The sequence below is a fragment of the Physella acuta genome, unplaced genomic scaffold (assembly GCF_028476545.2).
Source record: "Physella acuta isolate Inbredline_101_S28 unplaced genomic scaffold, ASM2847654v3 ptg000228l, whole genome shotgun sequence".
Lineage (NCBI taxonomy): Eukaryota > Metazoa > Mollusca > Gastropoda > Physidae > Physella > Physella acuta.
The window spans coordinates 55,001-82,496 of NW_026731747.1; the positions used below are offsets into that span (position 1 = coordinate 55,001).

Sequence of the window (27,496 nt, forward strand, 5' to 3'; positions counted from 1 at the left end):
CCCATGCTCAGCAGAAAAGGGTATTTTAAAAAAAAACGTCTGAGGTGTGACGTCTTTTGAATGTGGGGTCTGGTTTTTTTGTTACGATAAGTGACAGATGTGATGTCATTTATGGATGACCCCTGAAACATAAAGTTATCCAAAGGATGACAGGTGGTCTAGTACAATATAAAACATTGATAGCATTTTTTTAAATTGGTGTTGCAAAAATAGTTTGATTATCAAATATGAATTTTGGATGCAATTACTCTTACTAGGCCAACAAACTCTCTTTACCACATTCTGCTGAGGTGTGACTTTTTTTTTATGGTACATAGTTTTGTGGGCCATGATATAAGGACTTGTGGGCCATGATATAAGGACTTGTGGGCCATGATATAAGGACTTGTGGGTCATGATATTGGGACTTGTGGGCCATGATATAAGGACTTGTGGGCCATGATAAGGACTTGTGGGCCATGATATAAGGACTTGTGGGCCATAATATAAGGACTTGTGGGCCATGATAAGGACTTGTGGGCCATGATATAAGGACTTGTGGGCCATGATAAGGACTTGTGGGCCATGATATAAGGACTTGTGGGCCATGATATTAGGACTTGTGGGTCATGATATTGGGACTTGTGGGCCATGATATAAGGACTTGTAGGCCATGATATTAAAACTTGTGGGCCATGATATAAGGACTTGTGGGCCATGATATTAAAACTTGTGGGCCATGATATTAGGACTTGTGGACCATGATATTAGGACTTTGCCCCACGACATATTATACTGCATTAGCAACATATTCCTTTCTCTCGACCCCCTCCCCCCTGTACGAGTGACGTCACGTGTTTTGTTGCTAGTTCTATTTTTAGTCCATTCTTCCGCCGTCACATGTCCCTCTTGTCCTGCTGACCTTTGACCTGGCGTGTCAGAGTGGTGTTGCTAGCGTGTGGCAACATTAGACGAGTTATCTAACCCTGGCCTCTCCTCTACTCGCTGGGCACGTGTAAGTTTTCAACAGATTCCTACAGTTTTAAATTGGCCTTTTCTTACAACAGATTCCTACAGTTTTAAATTGGCCTTTTCTTACAACAGATTCCTAAAGTTTTAAATTGACCTTTTCTTTCAACAGATTCCTACAGTTTTAAATTGCCCTTTTCTTACAACAGATTCCTAAAGTTTTAAATTGGATTTTTCTTTCAACAGATTCCTACAGTTTTAAATTGGATTTTTCTTTCAACAGATTTCTAAAGTTTTAAATTGGATTTTTCTTTCAACAGATTCCTACAGTTTTAAATTGGATTTTTTCTTTCAACAGATTCCTACAGTTTTAAATTGGATTTTTTCTTTCAACAGATTCCTACAGTTTTAAATTGGATTTTTTCTTTCAACAGATTCCTACAGTTTTAAATTGGATTTTTTCTTTCAACAGATTCCTACAGTTTTAAATTGGATTTTTCTTTCAACATATTCCGACAGTTTTAAATTGGATTTTTCTTTCAACAGATTCCTAAAGTTTTAAATTGGATTTTTCACACAACAGATTCCTACAGTTTTAAATTGGATTTTTCTTACAACAGATTCCTACAGTTTTAAATTGGATTTTTCTTACAACAGATTCCTACAGTTTTAAATTGCCCTTTTCTTTCAACAGATTCCTACAGTTTTAAATTGGATTTTTCTTTCAACAGATTCCTACAGTTTTAAATTGGATTTTTCTTACAACAGATTCCTACAGTTTTAAATTGGATTTTTCTTACAACAGATTCCTACAGTTTTAAATTGGATTTTTTCTTACAACAGATTCCTACAGTTTTAAATTGGATTTTTCTTACAACAGATTCCTAAAGTTTTTAATTGGATTTTTCTTTCAACAGATTCCTACAGTTTTAAATTGGATTTTTCTTTCAACAGATTCCTACAGTTTAAAATTGCCCGTGGTTTTGTTTCCACCTAGATCTAGTATCAGCCAGCCGCTGGGGTCTGCCTCACTAGCTCCACCCGGTTTATCAAAAGCTAACACCGTTTAAGTCCGGTCAACGAAAATGAACGTATAAGCGATACATTGCCAACGTTGCAATACATTTTGATCAGCTTTTGAACGGTTAACTGGAAGTGTTACTTTATTTATGGTTTCTAATATACCGATAACTTAGCTACCGTTTCAGTTAGGTGGACGAAAAATTTCACACGTAAGTCTGAGATCTTATTCAATTTTTTCTTTTAAATTTTGAGTGATTTCTGATGAACGGAAACAAGTAAAAATAAAAGCCCAACAAATAAACTGCAAATAATCTGTGTATAATAGTACGAAACATTAGTACTTTATAAAGAAAGACGCAGGAATCAAGTTAAAAATAAATTCATTTGTGTTTTTGAGAAATCGGAAATAGGGTAAAGTACTACTTCCTATCACTGGAAATGACAAAAAATTGTTCAGAAACATAGAATTAGATATTCTACATACATGTCAAATTTCTTCTAACTGAAAATGTATTTAAGTTATTGGCTTTTGAAAAGCCGAAAGTAGAATAAGTCTCACTTCCTGTTACCGGAAATCGCTTAAAAGTTTATATAAAACTTCAAATTTGATATAATACTTATGTATGAAATTTCGTCCACCTAACTGTAACGTTACTTAAGCTATCATGTTCACAGACACACGGACAACCACACGGGCAGAATTGCAAAGTTTTTCCGACTCGATGACCCTTAAAACGTTGTCAAATTATTTTCTCCCGATCAAAATACTCCGTACATCATGAAGTACTGCGATGTAAAACGGTGAAAACTCACAATTTCAAGTGATTTTTGTGCACGATTATAATACTTCCTCTATACTCTGTATACGAGAAAGTAAATATAAGAGAAAGTTTAGGGGGGGGGGGGATTACTCTAATACAAACTGGTGTCACCGAGGGGAGTGACGTCACCAATTGTTGGTGTCCACGAACACGTGACTTTTGTTTATCGCACGATTGTCTCTGGCTCATTGAGCACGTGATTGTCTTACACCAGGTGTTTATATAGTGACGTCACGACCAAGACTGCCGACGTCATTGTGCACGTGAAGAGTTTGATCAAAAAGGGACCCCAGCTGAAGATGTTCTCTTGTTGCTTCCCCTGTCGCTACAAGCCGAGCTGAACCAATTCAAAATGTTTGTCAAGCTATAATTAGATCTGGGTCAGTTTTTACTTTCTCGAAGTATAGATGAAGTATTGGAATCGAGAAATAAATCGAAATCGAGATTTTCACAGATTTCGACGTTTTTCGCCTCCCTGAGCCGGAAAAGCTTAGTTTTGCAATTTTTTCCGTATGTCTGAGGTCTATGAAGACGATAACTTGAGTACCGTTACAGCTAGGTTGATGACTTTTCATATAAGTATTATATCCGTTACAAACGCAGCTATTTATTTATTTTATTTTCTACTTTTCAGTAATTCATAATTAGTGAATTCGACACTACCAATGCTGCGACTGAAAATATATTGCTATCAGTAACACTGTCAGTAACTCGAGAAGGACGATTATCCTCAACCTTTTTCTCCCATTCTCTCTTCCCCCCCCCCCCCCCCCCCCCCCCCCGTGAAAGCAGCCGTCCGTGACGACAGTTAACAGACGACAATTAAAAGATCAAGCAGAACATGTTACCTCCCCTTCAATCGCTTAAAACTAAATTATCTGCCCCTATAGAGTCCTTGCAAACACGTGACCTAAATCACGTGATACCTACGCCCGCCGCCACAGTGGTGTACATCAGACGTAAACACAATCAGCTGTTCACCAGCGCTGGACGTGTTCACCAGCGCTGGACGTGTTCACCGAATGTAAAGAACCGCACCCGCGGAAAGGGAAAAATATGTTTAAAAACTTGAACTCTTAGGAATTGAAGATCCTTATACTGTTATTGACAGTTTCGTGGATAATATAAATATGTAGCCAAAATTTCTAAATAAAAATACTGTTAGTAATACCGTTTGCGTTTAGAGTTTAAGTAGACGAATCTGATCAAATGAAGTAATATATTATAGGTTATCTACTGTAGCAAACGTGAGACCACTTAACTCCTACAAAACCCACACTACAACGACTAATATAATCCATGGGTAATAACCAATCGGGGTAGCATGTTATACAATTTAAGACCTTATAATCCAGCAGGGAAGTGATCAGACACATTAATACTGATGTTCAACCCTCATGGTGGCTGCCCCCACCTGTATCTAGCCCACAATAAAACCAAAGAGGAGTCTGCCCTGCCCTCCCATGAAAATGTCTCACCTCCGTGATACCCAGCCTCACAGAGATAGTATTTCTTATATAATTTTGACCCTCAGGGCCCAGCAGGGAGAACAAAGGGGAAAGTCCCACTGCTCTCCCCTCAACATTTCTCACCTCGATGTTATGTTATGTCATTTATAGCACACATGGCTTATCAGGGGAAAGCATTAAGGCATTAAGAATCTTAACTCTGGACAGCTACACACTAGTATACTAGCTACACACTAGGTGCCTACTGTAAACTACTAGACTGTAGGCCCTATGTAGACCTGCAATTGTATCAATTGTAGACTGGGTCCAATGTTATTATTCTAAACCATCTCACTTATAATGTTTCTAGCTTGATTTGTTTCTTTTATAAACAGTGGATTTAAAAAAAATTTAGCCTAATCATTAACCAAATAATAATAACGTGGTTATTTGTTGTTGGCTGGTATGATCTAGATTGTACTACTAGGCTACAAAAACTTAGTAGACCAATTACTAGATATGAATTTGAATTTAATTAAACTCAGTCCAGTATCAGATACATATTGCTGTAAAAAGACAACAAAGTAGGTAGGCCTTAGTAATTTATTAAAGCCTTCTACTACAGTAATATCAACTACATGCTTGTATAAAGTTTTTACAATTTAATTTAAGTAGCAGATTCTAGATCTAAGTCTAGTCATACAATCTATTTCAATTTCAGAAAATTTCGTTTGCTAAAAAAAATGATTAGATTATAGAGCGAGAATTTAGATCTTAGAGACAATTAAATGCTTTATTAGGCCTATAATAGTATTATGACTACTTTTGATTTATTATGGGTGTAGATCGAATCGAATATAGATCTAAATTTTGTAATTAAATTTAAGTAAAGAAGTAGATTCTAGATTCTATGTCTACCCAGTGGAGTCAGTCACCCTAAATCCAGAATCTAGATCTGTGGTCCGAATTTTGTTTACGCCATGTTTAGAGCTATATTCTAGATCTAGATATTAAAACACTATTATTAGGCCTACTATTAGATCTTATTCTTCTTATTATTACTTTTGACTTTGTCTTTTATTAATAGTTATCTTTTATAATTAAAATGAAGTTTATTATTTTACTGTCCTTACCCGAAACAAAGTATCGAGAACTGCATTTGATCAGATTCGTCTACTTAAACTCTAAACGCAAACAGTATTACTAACAGTATTTTTATTTAGAAATTTTGGCCACATATTTATATTATCTACGAAACTGTCAATAACAGTATAAGGATCTTCAATTCCTTAGAGTTCAAGTTTTTTAACATATTTTTCCCTTTCCGCGGGTGCGGTTCTTTACATACGGTGAACACGTCCAGCGCTGGTGAACACGTCCAGCGCTGGTGAACAGCTGATTGTGTTTACGTCTGGTGTACACCACTGTGGCGGCGGGCGTAGGTATCACGAACGGACGTGACGTCATATGAAAGGACTCTATAGCCGTCGCTAATTCGGCCCGTCTCTAAGATTCTAAACATTCGGCGTGAACCATAGCTCACCAGACTGGTGGGGGTGGTGGCTATATGGTTTATGGCGCATGCCTGGAGAGCGAGGGAGGGGGCGGGGCGGGTTGGAGGTAGCCGGCAGTCTATCAAATGTTGGAGGTAGCCACCAGTCAAATGTTGGAGGTAGCCACCAGTCTATCATAGTTGGAGGTAGCCACCAGTCTATCATAGTTGGAGGTAGCCACCAGTCAAATGTTGGAGGTAGCCACCAGTCTATCATAGTTGGAGGTAGCCACCAGTCAAATGTTGGAGGTAGCCACCAGTCTATCATAGTTGGAGGTAGCCACCAGTCAAATGTTGGAGGTAGCCACCAGTCTATCATAGTTGGAGGTAGCCACCAGTCAAATGTTGGAGGTAGCCACCAGTCTATCATAGTTGGAGGTAGCCACCAGTCAAATGTTGGAGGTAGCCACCAGTCTATCATAGTTGGAGGTAGCCACCAGTCTATCATAGTTGGAGGTAGCCACCAGTCAAATGTTGGAGGTAGCCACCAGTCAAATGTTGGAGGTAGCCACCAGTCTATCATAGTTGGAGGTAGCCACCAGTCTATCATAGTTGGAGGTAGCCACCAGTCAAATGTTGGAGGTAGCCACCAGTCTATCATAGTTGGAGGTAGCCACCAGTCTATCATAGTTGGAGGTAGCCACCAGTCTATCATAGTTGGAGGTAGCCACCAGTCAAATGTTGGAGGTAGCCACCAGTCAAATGTTGGAGGTAGCCACCAGTCTATCATAGTTGGAGGTAGCCACCAGTCAAATGTTGGAGGTAGCCACCAGTCAAATGTTGGAGGTAGCCACCAGTCTATCATAGTTGGAGGTAGCCACCAGTCAAATCTTGGAGGTAGCCACCAGTCCATCAAATGTTTTGATATTACCGTGGACGGGCGAATGGACTTAATAGAATAAACCGGGAGTTATCTCCCCTAAACTTTCTCGAATATTCTAATATAACACTACGTGGGATGGCAACTCGGAATATAGACTTGATTTTTGTTTACTTAAACTTTTAACAATATAATAGAATCTAGTAGAAAAAAAAATTGCGCACCAAGCGAACGTCAAAACAAAATGTGCATAATAGTGCGTAATATTATTAGTACTTAATTTACATGCGTTTTTTTTGAGAAATCGAAAATAGCGTAAATTAGTACTTCCGGTCAACGGAAATTACTCAAAATTTGACAGAAGGTAGAGAATTAGATCTTTTACTTGTGAAATTTCATTTATCTGAAATGGTACTCAATTTATAGGCTTTTGAAAAGTTCAAAGTAGAAAAAGTACCACTTCCGGTTATCGGAAATCGCTCAAAAGTTGATACAGATCTACGATTTTTTATTAAAAAAATATGAAATTTCATTAACCTAGCTGTAACGGGTCGGCGTGGTCGAGTCGGTAAAGCTCATGGTTGCTAAACCGAAAAGTCTCGAGTTCAAACCCTCGGGCAGATGAGGCTCGTTAGCTGGGGACAGCAACTCTTCTAGGAGAGACACTCCAAAATCAAACAACTGCTGCCTTGTAGTTTGTTCTTGGTTGGACAAAGGCTATGGAAGCAAATCCAAAAAGAAAAGCAGGCTGAAATCGGAGTCAATGGCCTCAGTGGCGCAAAACTAATTGACACGTAATCCTTAATTGTGATGGAAGCATGGTCGAGTAGACAAAGCTCATGGTTGATAAATTCGAAAAAAGTCTCGAGTTCAAACGAAGAAGAAGAAAAAAGTAAAAAAATTAGCTCCCCGATCAATCTTACACATTAAAACCGTTAGTAAAAATTATTGAAATTATACTAGAAAATCTTAGTTTGGTGTTTATTAATTTCTTTACAAATTTCGACATTTAATTTTATTGGGGTAGCGGACAACCCGTTTTCATAACAGGGGGTCGCCACTCGAAACAGTTTGGGAACCCGTGATCTAGCTAAATGAAACACAAGCCTCGCCCCTCTCCACCCAACTCATAACAAAAATCTCCCATGAGGTGGGCGACGTTTAATTTCTTGTCGTGAATTTATGTGAACTTTGTTTCAAGCGGTAGTTAATCATTTCTATAAATAGTCCGTGACACGTTGTAAACTTTAAGTACTAGAGATTGTTACACTAGCAGATCATCTGATGAGGCGAGGTTTTTTCTCTCCAACTAGATCTAGATCTCATTGTTTGCATCCAGCGTTTTAGTGTAGTTCTGTTGTTGGATAGGGTTACAACTTGTTACAAAAGCACTATTTCACACTGTTAAGGATGAGTCGACCACGATGTAATAGGCAGTGCATGCTGGCTTACGTTGACATTTCAAGTTTCTCTCGGAGGTTTCTATCAATACGTCACGTGTGTAATGCGAAAACAATGGAAAAAAAAACCAACGAATGTAGGTCAGAACGTCCCCGAGCTATCTGATCAGCTGCGGCGATCGTACGAGCGTGACCAATAGATGGCGCCGGTAATCAGGAGAAGATAACTTGTCCACTCTATCTGACGGATAATAAAACGTCCTTGACTCTTGACCTCACGTATTTTCTTGGTTAATTTTTTTTTGCTGTGAAATTAGCCAGTTTTATTCCAGGAATTGACGGTCGAATGAATTGAATTTGTTGAAATAATCGTCTTACTTACAGTTTGACCAACCGTTTTGCATTTGTTACTCAACTTTCTAGTACTGAACCGCCCCCCCCCCCCCCTACACCGCCCCATCGTATTTGACTGCTCCATGTATCCGGCACTGAAGTGAGCTTGCCGTTTTATCGGGGTCAACAGTTTTATTGCATTGTTGTCAGTGGCGACATTCCACAAGGGCCAATCACTGGGTTAGATAAGCGGATGTCTTGTAATAGGGGCAAATAACTCATGTCACCTTGGTAGACTGGGCTTTTATTATCTCAGCTGTTGTTCACAGACTGAACCAGCACCAGCACCCAGCATGAACCACGACCACCATAACATGATGGATAGCACCACGGCCATGGGCCACAATCATGGTGGAATGGAGGCCACAACCATGGACCATAGTGGCCATAACATGGACCATAGTGGCCATAACATGGGTGGCATGGACATGATGCAAGTAGGTTTACTTGTGGCTTGTTTCTTATTTTAGTCAACAATTAGCTGGAAAAATTTAACTCAGTACAAATTTATTCCAATTTTTTAAATTTCAAATATGATTTTTGTAAGTCCTAAGTTTGGTTTCTTAAGATAATCAATATCATTAATGTTTGAACACAAATTGGATCATTCTAACCCCCAACCCCCTGACTTTCCACAGATGTACTTCCATGTAGGCTCTATGGAGTACGTGTTGTTTGAAAGTTGTATGACACAATCAGATGGGGGTATGTTTTTTTCAATGGTTAAAAGAAATCTGTCCTTTAGAAGATAGTATGAACGTTTTCTGATATTTTATTATCCATTTCAGCGATGGTTGGGGCATGTTTTGTTATTTTTTTTGTGGCCATCTTGTATGAAGGCCTGAAATTTGTCAGGGAGTGGCTGCTCCAGCGCTCGTTGGCTTCAGCCTCCTACGTGGACCAGAAGCTGCCAGCCAGCTCCAGCCACGAACACATGGTCATGAGGACACAGAACTCTTCTATTGCGTAAGTTTACAATCCCACCCCACCTGCTACAACTCTTCTATTGCGTAAGTTTACAATCCCACCCCACCTGCTCCAACAAACCCACCATAAAGTCCAACAATCCCACCAAAAAGTCCAACAATCCCACCAAAAGCCTCTATGCTTGTTTGTTGCAGGAACCGCATGTTAAGTCAGGGTCACCTGGTACAGACTGTGCTGCATGTGATCCAAGTGTTTGTCTCCTACTGCCTGATGCTGGTCTTTATGACCTACAATGTCTGGCTCTGTCTGGCTGTGGTGCTGGGTGCTGGGGTTGGCTATTTTTGTTTTGGGTGGAAGCGTGCGGTTGTCGTGGATTCTAATGAGCACTGTCACTAACAAGACAGTTCTCATATAGTCTGACAAAAACTGTTGAATTCTTCTGCTGTTATATATGGCAAGTTATATGATGATAAAAATAAGTCTTTAATTGTAATGAAATGATTCTCTCCTTATAGTGTCTTATTGTAAACACACATTTTATTCATTCATTCTTTTCTTTGCATAATCAAAAATTTTGTATTCAAATGTATTTTTACTAAAGGCAAAAAGTAAAATTATTTAGCATAATAAAATGTGCACCAATTTTTGTCTGCAAGTCAAGGGTAAAAAAGAGCTGAATATTTGATTAAACAGTTTCAAACATTGATATGTGGATTGGATTTTTTCTGCACATGTTGTCTATCAAAATTTTGCCTTTGTAACGTTAACTAGAAACACATGTTAAAATTAAATGTTTACTAATTGATCAGTTGAATTGTTATATATTGCCTTATAATTAGAACAGCTATGTTTGCCACTGCTGGCTTTATAATTGTAGACTTGGCTCTTACTTGACTAGTGGAGTGGATTGATTTCAAATGTGAATCAGATGAAATGTGATAAAGTTTATCACTGTAAAAAAAAAGTTTAAATAAGCCTTGCCCAGTCAGTTGAATAAAAGAACCTAAAACCAGGGGAGGGGGGGGGGGGGGTGCGGACCGCACCGGGTGACACCTGAAGGGGGGGGGGGTGCAAATCGAAAACTTGAAAGTTAGTCCCCGGGAAGGGTTGCTACGCCTCTGGGGGGTGACACCCGACCTCGCTACGCCACTGCCTAGAATTGCATCAATGTCAGAATTTAGCCAGAGCATTGTGGCTTATGTGATGTGTTTACATTGCCCAGCTAGACACGTGGCGCTACCACTTAAAATTTGTTTGCTTTAATTAAATTCAATTTCAATCCCTGCCACTCCAAAATGTAAATGTAATACTCTGAAACCCCAGCCAAAGGGAAATGACTCAGCACTTTCCAATGGTTGGTTCAGAAAAAATTTAATAGCACCATAAATACAAGAAATAAAGTGCATTGTATTAAGCACTGATTGATCCACATGTAAGTTATCTTTCTAAAGTATCATCAATATTTATTGGAGTGCATGGACCTAAATGTTCAACGAAATCACGAAGCTGTACCTCAGTCAAAATTGTTGACTTGTATCGATCACTTTCTTCAATGAATTGTTCATTCGATCTTGGTCTACTAGAACTAGCATTATCTTCATAACTAAAAATACACATTGCCACTTTCAGTAATCTATTGTTTTAGGTACGTAAAATCGCCCGCGACTTGTAATGTGAAAAACAGGTGACTCCTTAAATTTTAATAATTATTTCACATTTTGAGGAGGATTTATGTTTTGAAAAATACAAAAATGTTTCCTTGTTTCATTTATGTACCTGTTTTTAAACAATTGAATTAAAACTTTTCAGTAATAAATGAACGCCAGCGATGTTTCCAACAGATTCAACCATGCTCATTGACTATAGCAGCCATCTTGTTAAAGTTTTATTTTTATAGACTTATAGCGCGAGATTCAGGCGGAAGTCACTCTATTTTACAAATGGCTGCTGTTTATATAGCAAATCTTGCTTGCAGACACTGCTGTTTAAAGTTAATTTCGGGCCTATATTGATATATTTAGCCATTGATTTAGGTTTATTATTCATTTATCTATAATATTTGACACAAACATATCACAATATACTTCTATTACAGCCTTGACAATGAGGTCGGTAACGTTTTCGTACATTAAAAGCCGCGGGCGATTTTATTTACGTACCCAAAACGGTAGATTACCCCACTTTCTTTATCATTTATCAATTCATAATCTACTTCTACATCAATCATAATAATGCTTATCAATATCCTCATCCAAATGAGGGTCCAGCGCCATGATTTATCCAACTTGTTAGAAAATTGAAAGTCATTTTAAAACTACAATACCTCCGGCATGAATCAATATTATAAAATATATTATTATTGTTATTAATTTTGTCAGTAGTCTCCCCTGGCCTCGCAGACGTGAGATTTCATTTTTATGGGCTACAGTTCCGTTGCCATTTATCAACGCCTGAGCCGTCTATTTTGCGGCCGGATTTGGCCGTTGCGGGATTGACGCAGTAGTGGCCGGATACGGCCGTTAATGTTATGGGATTAAATTAGCCGATTGGCATGCATTGAGTATTTCACTGTGAACTGTGGTCAATTATTAATTTTTAACCCATTCCATTGCTAAGATAAAAACATTTTTATGAAAGACGTATGCCCTAAATTATTTCAGCCAAATGACTCAATTATTCATTGTGTTTTTTATAATGGTTTGTCTTAGAATAGCTAGACCTATATTGATTTTCCTTACTTTTTCTTCGACCAGAACAATCTAACTTCTAAATTCTAGTTGATCAGTAAATAAACTCATATTCTCTAATCAGAAAATATGTCAAGCGTTTGGTGTTGAAAATGGATACAATTGTAGGAATCCAATAGAAATAAACAGACATATCATTAGAGCTCAAGCTGACAGAAAATAAATCTTTACAATGCATCAAACTTATAAATCCGCAACATTATGTTTAGATCTCTATAGACGTCATTTTTAAAAAAAAAAAATTAAATTTCTACTCATGCATGTTTTTATAAATGAATATTTCTTGCAAATTTATTACCATCTGTAAATAAAAATTGCTTTATATATACATTCATTTTAAAACAAAATAATTTTTCTCTACATAAGCACGCAGTATTTAAAGCTCTACACATATTGCAGATTTTATGACCTCTTCATTCTGACAAATAAATATATTTACAAACTTGTAAACATTGCTGAGTTTTAGAAATTTATAGTTAGAATTATAAAAATACATTCTATTAATTTCTTATATATATATATATATATATATATATATATATATATATATATATATATATATATATATATATTTACAAATGTATTTATAAATATATAGTTTGAATTTATAAATATAAAGATATATATACAAGTATATACATATAAATATATACATCTATATGCATAAATAAATGCATATGATTTACATCAAACGTTGACACGATATAATGAAGTGTTTATTATTTTGTAATAATTTAGTGAGTCCCAGAAAATATCCGTGTATCTCTTGCATGTTCTGACGTCATCAGCTGGGATCATGTAGGAACAGCAGCGCCAACGTGCCTGGCAGGAAGAGAAAAATTTTAGAAATCTGGACAGACACACACTGTCCTTTCCTTTATTATTTGCTGGTTTAGTTTACTGTCTGCTGGTTTAGTTTAGTTTACTGTCTGCTGGTTTAGTTTACTGTCTGCTGGTTTAGTTTAGTTTACTGTCTGCTGGTTTAGTTTAGTTTACTGTCTGCTGGTTTAGTTTAGTTTACTGTCTGCTGGTTTAGTTTACTGTCTGCTGGTTTAGTTTAGTTTACTGTCTGCTGGTTTAGTTTAGTTTACTGTCTGCTGGTTTAGTTTAGTTTACTGTCTGCTGGTTTAGTTTAGTTTACTGTCTGCTGGTTTAGTTTAGTTTACTGTCTGCTGGTTTAGTTTACTGTCTGCTGGTTTAGTTTAGTTTACTGTCTGCTGGTTTAGTTTAGTTTACTGTCTGCTGGTTTAGTTTAGTTTACTGTCTGCTGGTTTAGTTTAGTTTACTGTCTGCTGGTTTAGTTTAGTTTACTGTCTGCTGGTTTAGTTAACTGTCTGCTGGTTTAGTTTACTGTCTGCTGGTTTAGTTTAGTTTACTGTCTGCTGGTTTAGTTTAGTTTACTGTCTGCTGGTTTAGTTTACTGTCTGCTGGTTTAGTTTACTGTCTGCTGGTTTAGTTTAGTTTACTGTCTGCTGGTTTAGTTTACTGTCTGCTGGTTTAGTTTAGTTTACTGTCTGCTGGTTTAGTTTAGTTTACTGTCTGCTGGTTTAGTTTACTGTCTGCTGGTTTAGTTTAGTTTACTGTCTGCTGGTTTAGTTTAGTTTACTGTCTGCTGGTTTAGTTTACTGTCTGCTGGTTTAGTTTAGTTTACTGTCTGCTGGTTTAGTTTACTGTTTGCTAGTTTAGTTTACTGTCTGCTGGTTTAGTTTAGTTTACTGTCTGCTGGTTTAGTTTAGTTTACTGTCTGCTGGTTTAGTTTACTGTCTGTTAGTTTAGTTTACTGTCTGCTAGTTTAGTTTAGTTTACTGTCTGCTGGTTTAGGCTAGTTTACTGTCTGCTGGTTTAGTTAAGTTTACTGTCTGCTGGTTTAGTTTACTGTCTGCTGGTTTAGTTTAGTTTACTGTCTGCTGGTTTAGTTTAGTTTACTGTCTGCTGGTTTAGTTTAGTTTACTGTCTGCTGGTTTAGTTTAGTTTACTGTCTGCTGGTTTAGTTTAGTTTACTGTCTGCTGGTTTAGTTTAGTTTACTGTCTGATTGTTTAGTTTAGTTTACTGTCTGCTGGTTTAGTTTACTGTCTGCTGGTTTAGTTTACTGTCTGCTGGTTTAGTTTAGTTTACTGTCTGCTGGTTTAGTTTAGTTTACTGTCTGCTGGTTTAGTTTACTGTCTGCTGGTTTAGTTTAGTTTACTGTCTGCTGGTTTAGTTTAGTTTACTGTCTGCTGGTTTAGTTTACTGTCTGCTGGTTTAGTTTAGTTTACTGTCTGCTGGTTTAGTTTACTGTCTGCTGGTTTAGTTTAGTTTACTGTCTGCTGGTTTAGTTTAGTTTACTGTCTGCTGGTTTAGTTTAGTTTACTGTCTGCTGGTTTAGTTTAGTTTACTGTCTGCTGGTTTAGTTTACTGTCTGCTGGTTTAGTTTACTGTCTGCTGGTTAAGTTTACTGTCTGCTGGTTTAGTTTAGTTTACTGTCTGCTGGTTTAGTTTAGTTTACTGTCTGCTGGTTTAGTTTAGTTTACTGTCTGCTGGTTTAGTTTAGTTTACTGTCTGCTGGTTTAGTTTAGTTTACTGTCTGCTGGTTTAGTTTACTGTCTGATTGTTTAGTTTACTGTCTGCTGGTTTAGTTTACTGTCTGCTAGTTTAGTTTAGTTTACTGTCTGCTGGTTTAGTTTAGTTTACTGTCTGCTGGTTTAGTTTAGTTTACTGTCTGCTGGTTTAGTTTAGTTTACTGTCTGCTGGTTTAGTTTAGTTTACTGTCTGCTGGTTTAGTTTAGTTTACTGTCTGCTGGTTTAGTTTAGTTTACTGTCTGCTGGTTTAGTTTACTGTCTGCTGGTTTAGTTTAGTTTACTGTCTGCTGGTTTAGTTTAGTTTACTGTCTGCTGGTTTAGTTTAGTTTACTGTCTGCTGGTTTAGTTTAGTTTACTGTCTGCTGGTTTAGTTTAGTTTACTGTCTGCTGGTTTAGTTAACTGTCTGCTGGTTTAGTTTACTGTCTGCTGGTTTAGTTTAGTTTACTGTCTGCTGGTTTAGTTTAGTTTACTGTCTGCTGGTTTAGTTTACTGTCTGCTGGTTTAGTTTAGTTTACTGTCTGCTGGTTTAGTTTACTGTCTGCTGGTTTAGTTTAGTTTACTGTCTGCTGGTTTAGTTTAGTTTACTGTCTGCTGGTTTAGTTTACTGTCTGCTGGTTTAGTTTAGTTTACTGTCTGCTGGTTTAGTTTAGTTTACTGTCTGCTGGTTTAGTTTACTGTCTGCTGGTTTAGTTTAGTTTACTGTCTGCTGGTTTAGTTTACTGTTTGCTAGTTTAGTTTACTGTCTGCTGGTTTAGTTTAGTTTACTGTCTGCTGGTTTAGTTTAGTTTACTGTCTGCTGGTTTAGTTTACTGTCTGTTAGTTTAGTTTACTGTCTGCTAGTTTAGTTTAGTTTACTGTCTGCTGGTTTAGGCTAGTTTACTGTCTGCTGGTTTAGTTTAGTTTACTGTCTGCTGGTTTAGTTTAGTTTACTGTCTGCTGGTTTAGTTTAGTTTACTGTCTGCTGGTTTAGTTTAGTTTACTGTCTGCTGGTTTAGTTTAGTTTACTGTCTGCTGGTTTAGTTAACTGTCTGCTGGTTTAGTTTACTGTCTGCTGGTTTAGTTTAGTTTACTGTCTGCTGGTTTAGTTTAGTTTACTGTCTGCTGGTTTAGTTTACTGTCTGCTGGTTTAGTTTACTGTCTGCTGGTTTAGTTTAGTTTACTGTCTGCTGGTTTAGTTTACTGTCTGCTGGTTTAGTTTAGTTTACTGTCTGCTGGTTTAGTTTAGTTTACTGTCTGCTGGTTTAGTTTACTGTCTGCTGGTTTAGTTTAGTTTACTGTCTGCTGGTTTAGTTTAGTTTACTGTCTGCTGGTTTAGTTTACTGTCTGCTGGTTTAGTTTAGTTTACTGTCTGCTGGTTTAGTTTACTGTTTGCTAGTTTAGTTTACTGTCTGCTGGTTTAGTTTAGTTTACTGTCTGCTGGTTTAGTTTAGTTTACTGTCTGCTGGTTTAGTTTACTGTCTGTTAGTTTAGTTTACTGTCTGCTAGTTTAGTTTAGTTTACTGTCTGCTGGTTTAGGCTAGTTTACTGTCTGCTGGTTTAGTTAAGTTTACTGTCTGCTGGTTTAGTTTACTGTCTGCTGGTTTAGTTTAGTTTACTGTCTGCTGGTTTAGTTTAGTTTACTGTCTGCTGGTTTAGTTTAGTTTACTGTCTGCTGGTTTAGTTTAGTTTACTGTCTGCTGGTTTAGTTTAGTTTACTGTCTGCTGGTTTAGTTTACTGTCTGATTGTTTAGTTTAGTTTACTGTCTGCTGGTTTAGTTTACTGTCTGCTGGTTTAGTTTAGTTTACTGTCTGCTGGTTTAGTTTAGTTTACTGTCTGCTGGTTTAGTTTACTGTCTGCTGGTTTAGTTTAGTTTACTGTCTGCTGGTTTAGTTTAGTTTACTGTCTGCTGGTTTAGTTTACTGTCTGCTGGTTTAGTTTAGTTTACTGTCTGCTGGTTTAGTTTACTGTCTGCTGGTTTAGTTTAGTTTACTGTCTGCTGGTTTAGTTTAGTTTACTGTCTGCTGGTTTAGTTTAGTTTACTGTCTGCTGGTTTAGTTTAGTTTACTGTCTGCTGGTTTAGTTTACTGTCTGCTGGTTTAGTTTACTGTCTGCTGGTTAAGTTTACTGTCTGCTGGTTTAGTTTAGTTTACTGTCTGCTGGTTTAGTTTAGTTTACTGTCTGCTGGTTTAGTTTAGTTTACTGTCTGCTGGTTTAGTTTAGTTTACTGTCTGCTGGTTTAGTTTAGTTTACTGTCTGCTGGTTTAGTTTACTGTCTGATTGTTTAGTTTACTGTCTGCTGGTTTAGTTTACTGTCTGCTAGTTTAGTTTAGTTTACTGTCTGCTGGTTTAGTTTAGTTTACTGTCTGCTGGTTTAGTTTAGTTTACTGTCTGCTGGTTTAGTTTAGTTTACTGTCTGCTGGTTTAGTTTAGTTTACTGTCTGCTGGTTTAGTTTAGTTTACTGTCTGCTGGTTTAGTTTAGTTTACTGTCTGCTGGTTTAGTTTACTGTCTGCTGGTTTAGTTTAGTTTACTGTCTGCTGGTTTAGTTTAGTTTACTGTCTGCTGGTTTAGTTTAGTTTACTGTCTGCTGGTTTAGTTTAGTTTACTGTCTGCTGGTTTAGTTTAGTTTACTGTCTGCTGGTTTAGTTAACTGTCTGCTGGTTTAGTTTACTGTCTGCTGGTTTAGTTTAGTTTACTGTCTGCTGGTTTAGTTTAGTTTACTGTCTGCTGGTTTAGTTTACTGTCTGCTGGTTTAGTTTACTGTCTGCTGGTTTAGTTTAGTTTACTGTCTGCTGGTTTAGTTTACTGTCTGCTGGTTTAGTTTAGTTTACTGTCTGCTGGTTTAGTTTAGTTTACTGTCTGCTGGTTTAGTTTACTGTCTGCTGGTTTAGTTTAGTTTACTGTCTGCTGGTTTAGTTTAGTTTACTGTCTGCTGGTTTAGTTTACTGTCTGCTGGTTTAGTTTAGTTTACTGTCTGCTGGTTTAGTTTACTGTTTGCTAGTTTAGTTTACTGTCTGCTGGTTTAGTTTAGTTTACTGTCTGCTGGTTTAGTTTAGTTTACTGTCTGCTGGTTTAGTTTACTGTCTGTTAGTTTAGTTTACTGTCTGCTAGTTTAGTTTAGTTTACTGTCTGCTGGTTTAGGCTAGTTTACTGTCTGCTGGTTTAGTTAAGTTTACTGTCTGCTGGTTTAGTTTACTGTCTGCTGGTTTAGTTTAGTTTACTGTCTGCTGGTTTAGTTTAGTTTACTGTCTGCTGGTTTAGTTTAGTTTACTGTCTGCTGGTTTAGTTTAGTTTACTGTCTGCTGGTTTAGTTTAGTTTACTGTCTGCTGGTTTAGTTTACTGTCTGATTGTTTAGTTTAGTTTACTGTCTGCTGGTTTAGTTTACTGTCTGCTGGTTTAGTTTAGTTTACTGTCTGCTGGTTTAGTTTAGTTTACTGTCTGCTGGTTTAGTTTACTGTCTGCTGGTTTAGTTTAGTTTACTGTCTGCTGGTTTAGTTTAGTTTACTGTCTGCTGGTTTAGTTTACTGTCTGCTGGTTTAGTTTAGTTTACTGTCTGCTGGTTTAGTTTACTGTCTGCTGGTTTAGTTTAGTTTACTGTCTGCTGGTTTAGTTTAGTTTACTGTCTGCTGGTTTAGTTTAGTTTACTGTCTGCTGGTTTAGTTTAGTTTACTGTCTGCTGGTTTAGTTTACTGTCTGCTGGTTTAGTTTACTGTCTGCTGGTTAAGTTTACTGTCTGCTGGTTTAGTTTAGTTTACTGTCTGCTGGTTTAGTTTAGTTTACTGTCTGCTGGTTTAGTTTAGTTTACTGTCTGCTGGTTTAGTTTAGTTTACTGTCTGCTGGTTTAGTTTAGTTTACTGTCTGCTGGTTTAGTTTACTGTCTGATTGTTTAGTTTACTGTCTGCTGGTTTAGTTTACTGTCTGCTAGTTTAGTTTACTGTCTGCTGGTTTAGTTTACTGTCTGCTGGTTTAGTTTAGTTTACTGTCTGCTGGTTTAGTTTAGTTTACTGTCTGCTGGTTTAGTTTACTGTCTGCTAGTTTAGTTTAGTTTACTGTCTGCTAGTTTAGTTTAGTTTACTGTCTGCTAGTTTAGTTTACTGTCTGCTGGTTTAGTTTAGTTTACTGTCTGCTGGTTTAGTTTAGTTTACTGTATGCTGGTTTAGTTTAGTTTACTGTCTGCTGGTTTAGTTTAGTTTACTGTCTGCTGGTTTAGTTTAGTTTACTGTCTGCTGGTTTAGTTTAGTTTACTGTCTGCTAGTTTAGTTTACTGTCTGCTGGTTTAGTTTAGTTTACTGTCTGCTGGTTTAGTTTAGTTTACTGTCTGCTGGTTTAGTTTAGTTTACTGTCTGCTGGTTTAGTTTAGTTTACTGTCTGCTGGTTTAGTTTAGTTTACTGTCTGCTGGTTTAGTTTAGTTTACTGTCTGCTGGTTTAGTTTACTGTCTGATTGTTTAGTTTACTGTCTGCTGGTTTAGTTTACTGTCTGCTAGTTTAGTTTAGTTTACTGTCTGCTGGTTTAGTTTAGTTTACTGTCTGCTGGTTTAGTTTAGTTTACTGTCTGCTGGTTTAGTTTAGTTTACTGTCTGCTGGTTTAGTTTAGTTTACTGTCTGCTGGTTTAGTTTAGTTTACTGTCTGCTGGTTTAGTTTAGTTTACTGTCTGCTGGTTTAGTTTACTGTCTGCTGGTTTAGTTTAGTTTACTGTCTGCTGGTTTAGTTTAGTTTACTGTCTGCTGGTTTAGTTTAGTTTACTGTCTGCTGGTTTAGTTTAGTTTACTGTCTGCTGGTTTAGTTTAGTTTACTGTCTGCTGGTTTAGTTAACTGTCTGCTGGTTTAGTTTACTGTCTGCTGGTTTAGTTTAGTTTACTGTCTGCTGGTTTAGTTTAGTTTACTGTCTGCTGGTTTAGTTTACTGTCTGCTGGTTTAGTTTAGTTTACTGTCTGCTGGTTTAGTTTACTGTCTGCTGGTTTAGTTTAGTTTACTGTCTGCTGGTTTAGTTTAGTTTACTGTCTGCTGGTTTAGTTTACTGTCTGCTGGTTTAGTTTAGTTTACTGTCTGCTGGTTTAGTTTAGTTTACTGTCTGCTGGTTTAGTTTACTGTCTGCTGGTTTAGTTTAGTTTACTGTCTGCTGGTTTAGTTTACTGTTTGCTAGTTTAGTTTACTGTCTGCTGGTTTAGTTTAGTTTACTGTCTGCTGGTTTAGTTTAGTTTACTGTCTGCTGGTTTAGTTTACTGTCTGTTAGTTTAGTTTACTGTCTGCTAGTTTAGTTTAGTTTACTGTCTGCTGGTTTAGGCTAGTTTACTGTCTGCTGGTTTAGTTTAGTTTACTGTCTGCTGGTTTAGTTTAGTTTACTGTCTGCTGGTTTAGTTTAGTTTACTGTCTGCTGGTTTAGTTTAGTTTACTGTCTGCTGGTTTAGTTTAGTTTACTGTCTGCTGGTTTAGTTAACTGTCTGCTGGTTTAGTTTACTGTCTGCTGGTTTAGTTTAGTTTACTGTCTGCTGGTTTAGTTTAGTTTACTGTCTGCTGGTTTAGTTTACTGTCTGCTGGTTTAGTTTACTGTCTGCTGGTTTAGTTTAGTTTACTGTCTGCTGGTTTAGTTTACTGTCTGCTGGTTTAGTTTAGTTTACTGTCTGCTGGTTTAGTTTAGTTTACTGTCTGCTGGTTTAGTTTACTGTCTGCTGGTTTAGTTTAGTTTACTGTCTGCTGGTTTAGTTTAGTTTACTGTCTGCTGGTTTAGTTTACTGTCTGCTGGTTTAGTTTAGTTTACTGTCTGCTGGTTTAGTTTACTGTTTGCTAGTTTAGTTTACTGTCTGCTGGTTTAGTTTAGTTTACTGTCTGCTGGTTTAGTTTAGTTTACTGTCTGCTGGTTTAGTTTACTGTCTGTTAGTTTAGTTTACTGTCTGCTAGTTTAGTTTAGTTTACTGTCTGCTGGTTTAGGCTAGTTTACTGTCTGCTGGTTTAGTTAAGTTTACTGTCTGCTGGTTTAGTTTACTGTCTGCTGGTTTAGTTTAGTTTACTGTCTGCTGGTTTAGTTTAGTTTACTGTCTGCTGGTTTAGTTTAGTTTACTGTCTGCTGGTTTAGTTTAGTTTACTGTCTGCTGGTTTAGTTTAGTTTACTGTCTGCTGGTTTAGTTTACTGTCTGATTGTTTAGTTTAGTTTACTGTCTGCTGGTTTAGTTTAGTTTACTGTCTGCTGGTTTAGTTTAGTTTACTGTCTGCTGGTTTAGTTTAGTTTACTGTCTGCTGGTTTAGTTTACTGTCTGCTGGTTTAGTTTAGTTTACTGTCTGCTGGTTTAGTTTAGTTTACTGTCTGCTGGTTTAGTTTACTGTCTGCTGGTTTAGTTTAGTTTACTGTCTGCTGGTTTAGTTTACTGTCTGCTGGTTTAGTTTAGTTTACTGTCTGCTGGTTTAGTTTAGTTTACTGTCTGCTGGTTTAGTTTAGTTTACTGTCTGCTGGTTTAGTTTAGTTTACTGTCTGCTGGTTTAGTTTACTGTCTGCTGGTTTAGTTTACTGTCTGCTGGTTAAGTTTACTGTCTGCTGGTTTAGTTTAGTTTACTGTCTGCTGGTTTAGTTTAGTTTACTGTCTGCTGGTTTAGTTTAGTTTACTGTCTGCTGGTTTAGTTTAGTTTACTGTCTGCTGGTTTAGTTTAGTTTACTGTCTGCTGGTTTAGTTTACTGTCTGATTGTTTAGTTTACTGTCTGCTGGTTTAGTTTACTGTCTGCTAGTTTAGTTTAGTTTACTGTCTGCTGGTTTAGTTTAGTTTACTGTCTGCTGGTTTAGTTTAGTTTACTGTCTGCTGGTTTAGTTTAGTTTACTGTCTGCTGGTTTAGTTTAGTTTACTGTCTGCTGGTTTAGTTTAGTTTACTGTCTGCTGGTTTAGTTTAGTTTACTGTCTGCTGGTTTAGTTTACTGTCTGCTGGTTTAGTTTAGTTTACTGTCTGCTGGTTTAGTTTAGTTTACTGTCTGCTGGTTTAGTTTAGTTTACTGTCTGCTGGTTTAGTTTAGTTTACTGTCTGCTGGTTTAGTTTAGTTTACTGTCTGCTGGTTTAGTTAACTGTCTGCTGGTTTAGTTTACTGTCTGCTGGTTTAGTTTAGTTTACTGTCTGCTGGTTTAGTTTAGTTTACTGTCTGCTGGTTTAGTTTACTGTCTGCTGGTTTAGTTTACTGTCTGCTGGTTTAGTTTAGTTTACTGTCTGCTGGTTTAGTTTACTGTCTGCTGGTTTAGTTTAGTTTACTGTCTGCTGGTTTAGTTTAGTTTACTGTCTGCTGGTTTAGTTTACTGTCTGCTGGTTTAGTTTAGTTTACTGTCTGCTGGTTTAGTTTAGTTTACTGTCTGCTGGTTTAGTTTACTGTCTGCTGGTTTAGTTTAGTTTACTGTCTGCTGGTTTAGTTTACTGTTTGCTAGTTTAGTTTACTGTCTGCTGGTTTAGTTTAGTTTACTGTCTGCTGGTTTAGTTTAGTTTACTGTCTGCTGGTTTAGTTTACTGTCTGTTAGTTTAGTTTACTGTCTGCTAGTTTAGTTTAGTTTACTGTCTGCTGGTTTAGGCTAGTTTACTGTCTGCTGGTTTAGTTAAGTTTACTGTCTGCTGGTTTAGTTTACTGTCTGCTGGTTTAGTTTAGTTTACTGTCTGCTGGTTTAGTTTAGTTTACTGTCTGCTGGTTTAGTTTAGTTTACTGTCTGCTGGTTTAGTTTAGTTTACTGTCTGCTGGTTTAGTTTAGTTTACTGTCTGCTGGTTTAGTTTACTGTCTGATTGTTTAGTTTAGTTTACTGTCTGCTGGTTTAGTTTACTGTCTGCTGGTTTAGTTTAGTTTACTGTCTGCCGGTTTAGTTTAGTTTACTGTCTGCTGGTTTAGTTTACTGTCTGCTGGTTTAGTTTAGTTTACTGTCTGCTGGTTTAGTTTAGTTTACTGTCTGCTGGTTTAGTTTACTGTCTGCTGGTTTAGTTTAGTTTACTGTCTGCTGGTTTAGTTTACTGTCTGCTGGTTTAGTTTAGTTTACTGTCTGCTGGTTTAGTTTAGTTTACTGTCTGCTGGTTTAGTTTAGTTTACTGTCTGCTGGTTTAGTTTAGTTTACTGTCTGCTGGTTTAGTTTACTGTCTGCTGGTTTAGTTTACTGTCTGCTGGTTAAGTTTACTGTCTGCTGGTTTAGTTTAGTTTACTGTCTGCTGGTTTAGTTTAGTTTACTGTCTGCTGGTTTAGTTTAGTTTACTGTCTGCTGGTTTAGTTTAGTTTACTGTCTGCTGGTTTAGTTTAGTTTACTGTCTGCTGGTTTAGTTTACTGTCTGATTGTTTAGTTTACTGTCTGCTGGTTTAGTTTACTGTCTGCTAGTTTAGTTTACTGTCTGCTGGTTTAGTTTACTGTCTGCTGGTTTAGTTTAGTTTACTGTCTGCTGGTTTAGTTTAGTTTACTGTCTGCTGGTTTAGTTTACTGTCTGCTAGTTTAGTTTAGTTTACTGTCTGCTAGTTTAGTTTAGTTTACTGTCTGCTAGTTTAGTTTACTGTCTGCTGGTTTAGTTTAGTTTACTGTCTGCTGGTTTAGTTTAGTTTACTGTATGCTGGTTTAGTTTAGTTTACTGTCTGCTGGTTTAGTTTAGTTTACTGTCTGCTGGTTTAGTTTAGTTTACTGTCTGCTGGTTTAGTTTAGTTTACTGTCTGCTAGTTTAGTTTACTGTCTGCTGGTTTAGTTTAGTTTACTGTCTGCTGGTTTAGTTTACTGTCTGCTGGTTTAGTTTAGTTTACTGTCTGCTGGTTTAGTTTACTGCCTGTTAGTTTAGTTTACTGTCTGCTAGTTTAGTTTAGTTTACTGTCTGCTGGTTTAGTTTAGTTTACTGTCTGCTGGTTTAGTTTACTGTCTGCTAGTTTAGTTTAGTTTACTGTCTGCTAGTTTAGTTTAGTTTACTGTCTGCTGGTTTAGTTTAGTTTACTGTCTGCTGGTTTAGTTTAGTTTACTGTCTGCTGGTTTAGTTTACTGTCTGTTAGTTTAGTTTACTGTCTGCTAGTTTAGTTTACTGTCTGTTAGTTTAGTTTACTGTCTGCTAGTTTAGTTTAGTTTACTGTCTGCTGGTTTAGGCTAGTTTACTGTCTGCTGGTTTAGTTTAGTTTACTGTCTGCTGGTTTAGTTTACTGTCTGCTGGTTTAGTTTACTGTCTGCTGGTTTAGTTTAGTTTACTGTCTGCTGGTTTAGTTTACTGTCTGCTGGTTTAGTTTAGTTTACTGTCTGCTGGTTTAGTTTAGTGTCTGTTGGTTTAGTGTACTGTCTGCTGGTTTAGTTTACTGTCTGCTAGTTTAGTTTAGTTTACTGTCTGCTGGTTTAGTTTAGTTTACTGTCTGCTAGTTTAGTTTACTGTTTGCTGGTTTAGTTTAGTTTACTGTCTGCTGGTTTAGTTTACTGTCTGCTGGTTTAGTTTACTGTCTGCTAGAATAGTTTACTGTTTGCTCGTTTACTGTCTGCTGGTTTAGTGTCTGCTAGTTTACTGTCTTACCCAGAAAATTGACAAAGGCAATGCTAAAAAACAGCCAAAACCAGCCGAAGTTGACCAGGAGAAGTTTGATGATTGGTGGGGAGACCAGGTTGAGCACAATCTGAGCAGAAACAACCTCAGTTTAGTAAGGGATGGGGATGTGTTCAACTGGCAACACGTCATCTGTCAGACATTGTAACGACGTCATCTGTCAGACATTGTAACGACGTCATCTGTCAGAAATTGTAACGACGTCATCTGTCAGACATTGTATCGACGTCATCTGTCAGACATTGTAACGACGTCATCTGTCAGACATTGTAACGACGTCATCTGTCATACATTGTAGCGACGTGACAGAGCTGGGCACTTACCTGAGCAGACAGGATGAGCCCATAGTTGGTGGCGTAGTGTTGCTCACCAAAACACTTACCTGAGCAGACAGGATGAGCCCATAGTTGGTGGCGTAGTGTTGCTCACCAAAACACTTACCTGAGCAGACAGGATGAGCCCATAGTTGGTGGCGTAGTGTTGCTCACCAAAACACCTGAGGGCGGCCAGGGGGAAGAGGATGAAGGCGCCGGTAAAGACGGCTGAGACCGCGATGACCCAGAACATGTACAGGCCGGGGCTAACGAACAAGGTGAAGTACCAGAACACGGTGACCACTGTCGTACAGGTGGTGAACACCAGCAGGGTCAGCTGAAAGTAGAGGTGATACTAGAGGTGACACCACTTGCGGAAAGTAGAGGTGATACAAGCGGTGACACCACTTGCGGAAAGTAGAGGTGATACAAGCGGTGACACCACTTGCGGAAAGTAGAGGTGATACAAGCGGTGACACCACTTGCGGAAAGTAGAGGTGATACAAGCGGTGACACCACTTGCGGAAAGTAGAGGTGATACAAGCGGTGACACCACTTGCGGAAAGTAGAGGTGATACAAGCGGTGACACCACTTGCGGAAAGTAGAGGTGATACAAGCGGTGACACCACTTGCGGAAAGTAGAGGTGATACAAGCGGTGACACCACTTGCGGAAAGTAGAGGTGATACAAGCGGTGACACCACTTGCGGAAAGTAGAGGTGATACAAGCGGTGACACCACTTGCGGAAAGTAGAGGTGATACAAGCGGTGACACCACTTGCGGAAAGTAGAGGTGATACAAGCGGTGACACCACTTGCGGAAAGTAGAGGTGATTCAAGCATTTAAAAATGAGAGTTGAAGGTGAGACATATAGTGAGCTGTGACCTTGACTCCAAGCCAGTCCGTGGTGACACCCCAGGCCAGGCGGGCCAGTGACACGCCCACCGTGGCCACCGTCCCTGTGGTCGTCAGGAAGTGATCGTTGTCTATGACCAGCTGCCCGAACTCCTGGAAGACAAAACTGGAATGTTGGGCATTTTGTGTGGATGGTGTGGTTGGGCATTTTGTGGGGGATGGTGTGGTTGGGCATTTTGTGGGGGATGGTGTGGTTGGGCATTTTGTGGGGGATGGTGTGGTTGGGCATTTTGTGGGGGATGGTGTGGTTGGGCATTTTGTGGGGGATGGTGTGGTTGGGCATTTTGTGGGGGATGGTGTGGTTGGGCATTATGTGGGGGATGGTGTGGTTGGGCATTATGTGGGGGATGGTGTGGTTGGGCATTTTGTGGGGGATGGTGTGGTTGGGCGATAGGGCAGGTGACTCGAGAAGAAAAAGCTGACCTTGTAATAAAAAAGCTGACCTTGTAATAAAAAAGCTGACCTTGTAATAAAAAAGATGACCTTGTAATAAAAAAGCTGACCTTGTAATAAAAAAGCTGACCTTGTAATAAAAAAGCTGACCTTGTAATAAAAAAGCTGACCTTGTAATAAAAAAGCTGACCTTGTAATAAAAAAGCTGACCTTGTAATAAAAAAGCTGACCTTGTAATAAAAAAGCTGACCTTGTAATAAAAAAGCTGACCTTGTAATAAAAAAGCTGACCTTGTAATAAAAAAGCTGACCTTGTAATAAAAAAGCTGACCTTGTAATAGTTGTTCTTGATGATGTAACCGTAGTGGTTGAAGGCCAGCGCCAGCCACAAAATGTAAAAGTCCAAAGTCTTCAGCACCTCTAGGGGTGTCTTGTTGCTGACCTCCTCCACTTTGACCTCCGACCTCTCCCTCGTCGTCTGCTCACCATTTGCTTCTCTAATAGATGACGTCTGAGTGCTGGGTTCAGGGGCCATCTTGTCGGGGGCCATCTTGTTGGGGGCCATCTTGTCTGGCACTATCGGCATGACTTCTTGCATTTCTACAGCTTCAATCTGCATCAAGTAAGTCATGGGGGTCACCAATATCGGTCATTACTTTAGGGCAGGTAAGTCATGGGCACCACTTTATGGCAGGTAAGTCATGGGTCACCACTTTATGGCAGGTAAGTCATGGGCACCACTTTATGGCAGGTAAGTCATGGGTCACTACTTTAGGGCAGGTAAGTCATGGGTCACTACTTTAGGGCAGGTAAGTCATGGGTCACTACTTTAGGGCAGGTAAGTCATGGGTCACTACTTTAGGGCAGGTAAGTCATGGGCACCACTTTAGGGCAGGTAAGTCATGGGTCACTACTTTATGGCAGGTAAGTCATGGGCACCACTTTAGGGCAGGTAAGTCATGGGTCACTACTTTAGGGCAGGTAAGTCATGGGTCACTACTTTAGGGCAGGTAAGTCATGGGTCACTACTTTAGGGCAGGTAAGTCATGGGTCACTACTTTAGGGCAGGTAAGTCATGGGTCACTACTTTATGGTATGTCATCAGTTACTTGGATATGACTACGTGACGTTTAGCGTTGCCTGCCTCACCTCATCTCCCTCCTGGGGTAGCCGCAGGAGCAGAATCCCCACGGTCTGTAGGGCGACGGTCAGGGCGCCGAGCAGCAGAAATAGGACGGGGATCTTGGCCAGGATTTTGGGCTGACTGAAGTAGCTAAAGTTTCAAAACACAAAACTTTCAGTTCTTACCCTGACCCTAAAGTTTCAAAACACAAAACTTTCAGTTCTTACCCTGACCCTAAAGTTTCAAAACACAAAACTTTCAGTTCTTACCCTGACCCTAAAGCTCTGACCCTAACAACAAATACTTCAAGTAGAGATAGATATGCCTTCAAGAAATACTTCAAGTAGATATGCCTTCAAGAAATACATCAAGTAGAGATAGATATGCCTTCAAGAAAAACTTCAAGTGGAGATGCCTTCAAGAAATACTTCAAGTAGAGATGCCTTCAAGAAATACTTCAAGTAGAGATAGATATGCCTTCAAGAAAAACTTCAAGTAGAGATGCCTTCAAGAAATACTTCAAGTAGAGATAGATATGCCTTCAAGAAAAACTTCAAGTAGACATAGATATGCCTTCAAGAAATACTTCAAGTAGAGATAGATATGCCTTCAAGAAATACTTC

General features: G+C 38.3%; 2 protein-coding genes across 9 annotated transcripts in view; one reads left to right on the plus strand and one right to left on the minus strand.

The window, feature by feature from the left end:
• The window catches only part of LOC131938019 (high affinity copper uptake protein 1), an 18,367-nt gene extending 8,329 nt beyond the window's left edge, over positions 1 to 10,038 (plus strand). For 2 of the 5 annotated variants that reach the window (XM_059295827.1, XM_059295826.1), the window contains exons 2-5: positions 8,675 to 8,842; positions 9,044 to 9,110; positions 9,194 to 9,371; positions 9,527 to 10,038. In XM_059295827.1, the coding sequence (XP_059151810.1) occupies positions 8,699 to 8,842; positions 9,044 to 9,110; positions 9,194 to 9,371; positions 9,527 to 9,728 (591 nt within the window). In that variant the 5' untranslated portion in view covers positions 8,675 to 8,698 and the 3' untranslated portion in view covers positions 9,729 to 10,038. Of the gene's footprint in view, positions 1 to 862; positions 995 to 7,909; positions 8,046 to 8,197; positions 8,222 to 8,674; positions 8,843 to 9,043; positions 9,111 to 9,193; positions 9,372 to 9,526 lie in introns of those variants that run through there. The other 3 variants (XM_059295824.1, XM_059295828.1, XM_059295823.1) reach the window with 3 other exon arrangements.
• A 1,820-nt stretch (positions 10,039 to 11,858) lies between these two features.
• LOC131938025 (L-lactate transporter) overlaps positions 11,859 to 27,496 on the minus strand; it is a 28,945-nt gene continuing 13,307 nt past the window's right edge. For 3 of the 4 annotated variants that reach the window (XM_059295845.1, XM_059295844.1, XM_059295843.1), the window contains 6 exons: positions 26,900 to 27,023; positions 26,082 to 26,363; positions 25,329 to 25,451; positions 24,570 to 24,779; positions 24,099 to 24,198; positions 11,860 to 12,901 (listed from right to left, as the gene is read on the minus strand). In XM_059295845.1, the coding sequence (XP_059151828.1) occupies positions 12,864 to 12,901; positions 24,099 to 24,198; positions 24,570 to 24,779; positions 25,329 to 25,451; positions 26,082 to 26,363; positions 26,900 to 27,023 (877 nt within the window). In that variant the 3' untranslated portion in view covers positions 11,860 to 12,863. Of the gene's footprint in view, positions 12,902 to 24,098; positions 24,199 to 24,569; positions 24,780 to 25,328; positions 25,452 to 26,081; positions 26,364 to 26,899; positions 27,024 to 27,496 lie in introns of all 4 variants that reach the window. The other variant, XM_059295846.1, reaches the window with a different exon arrangement.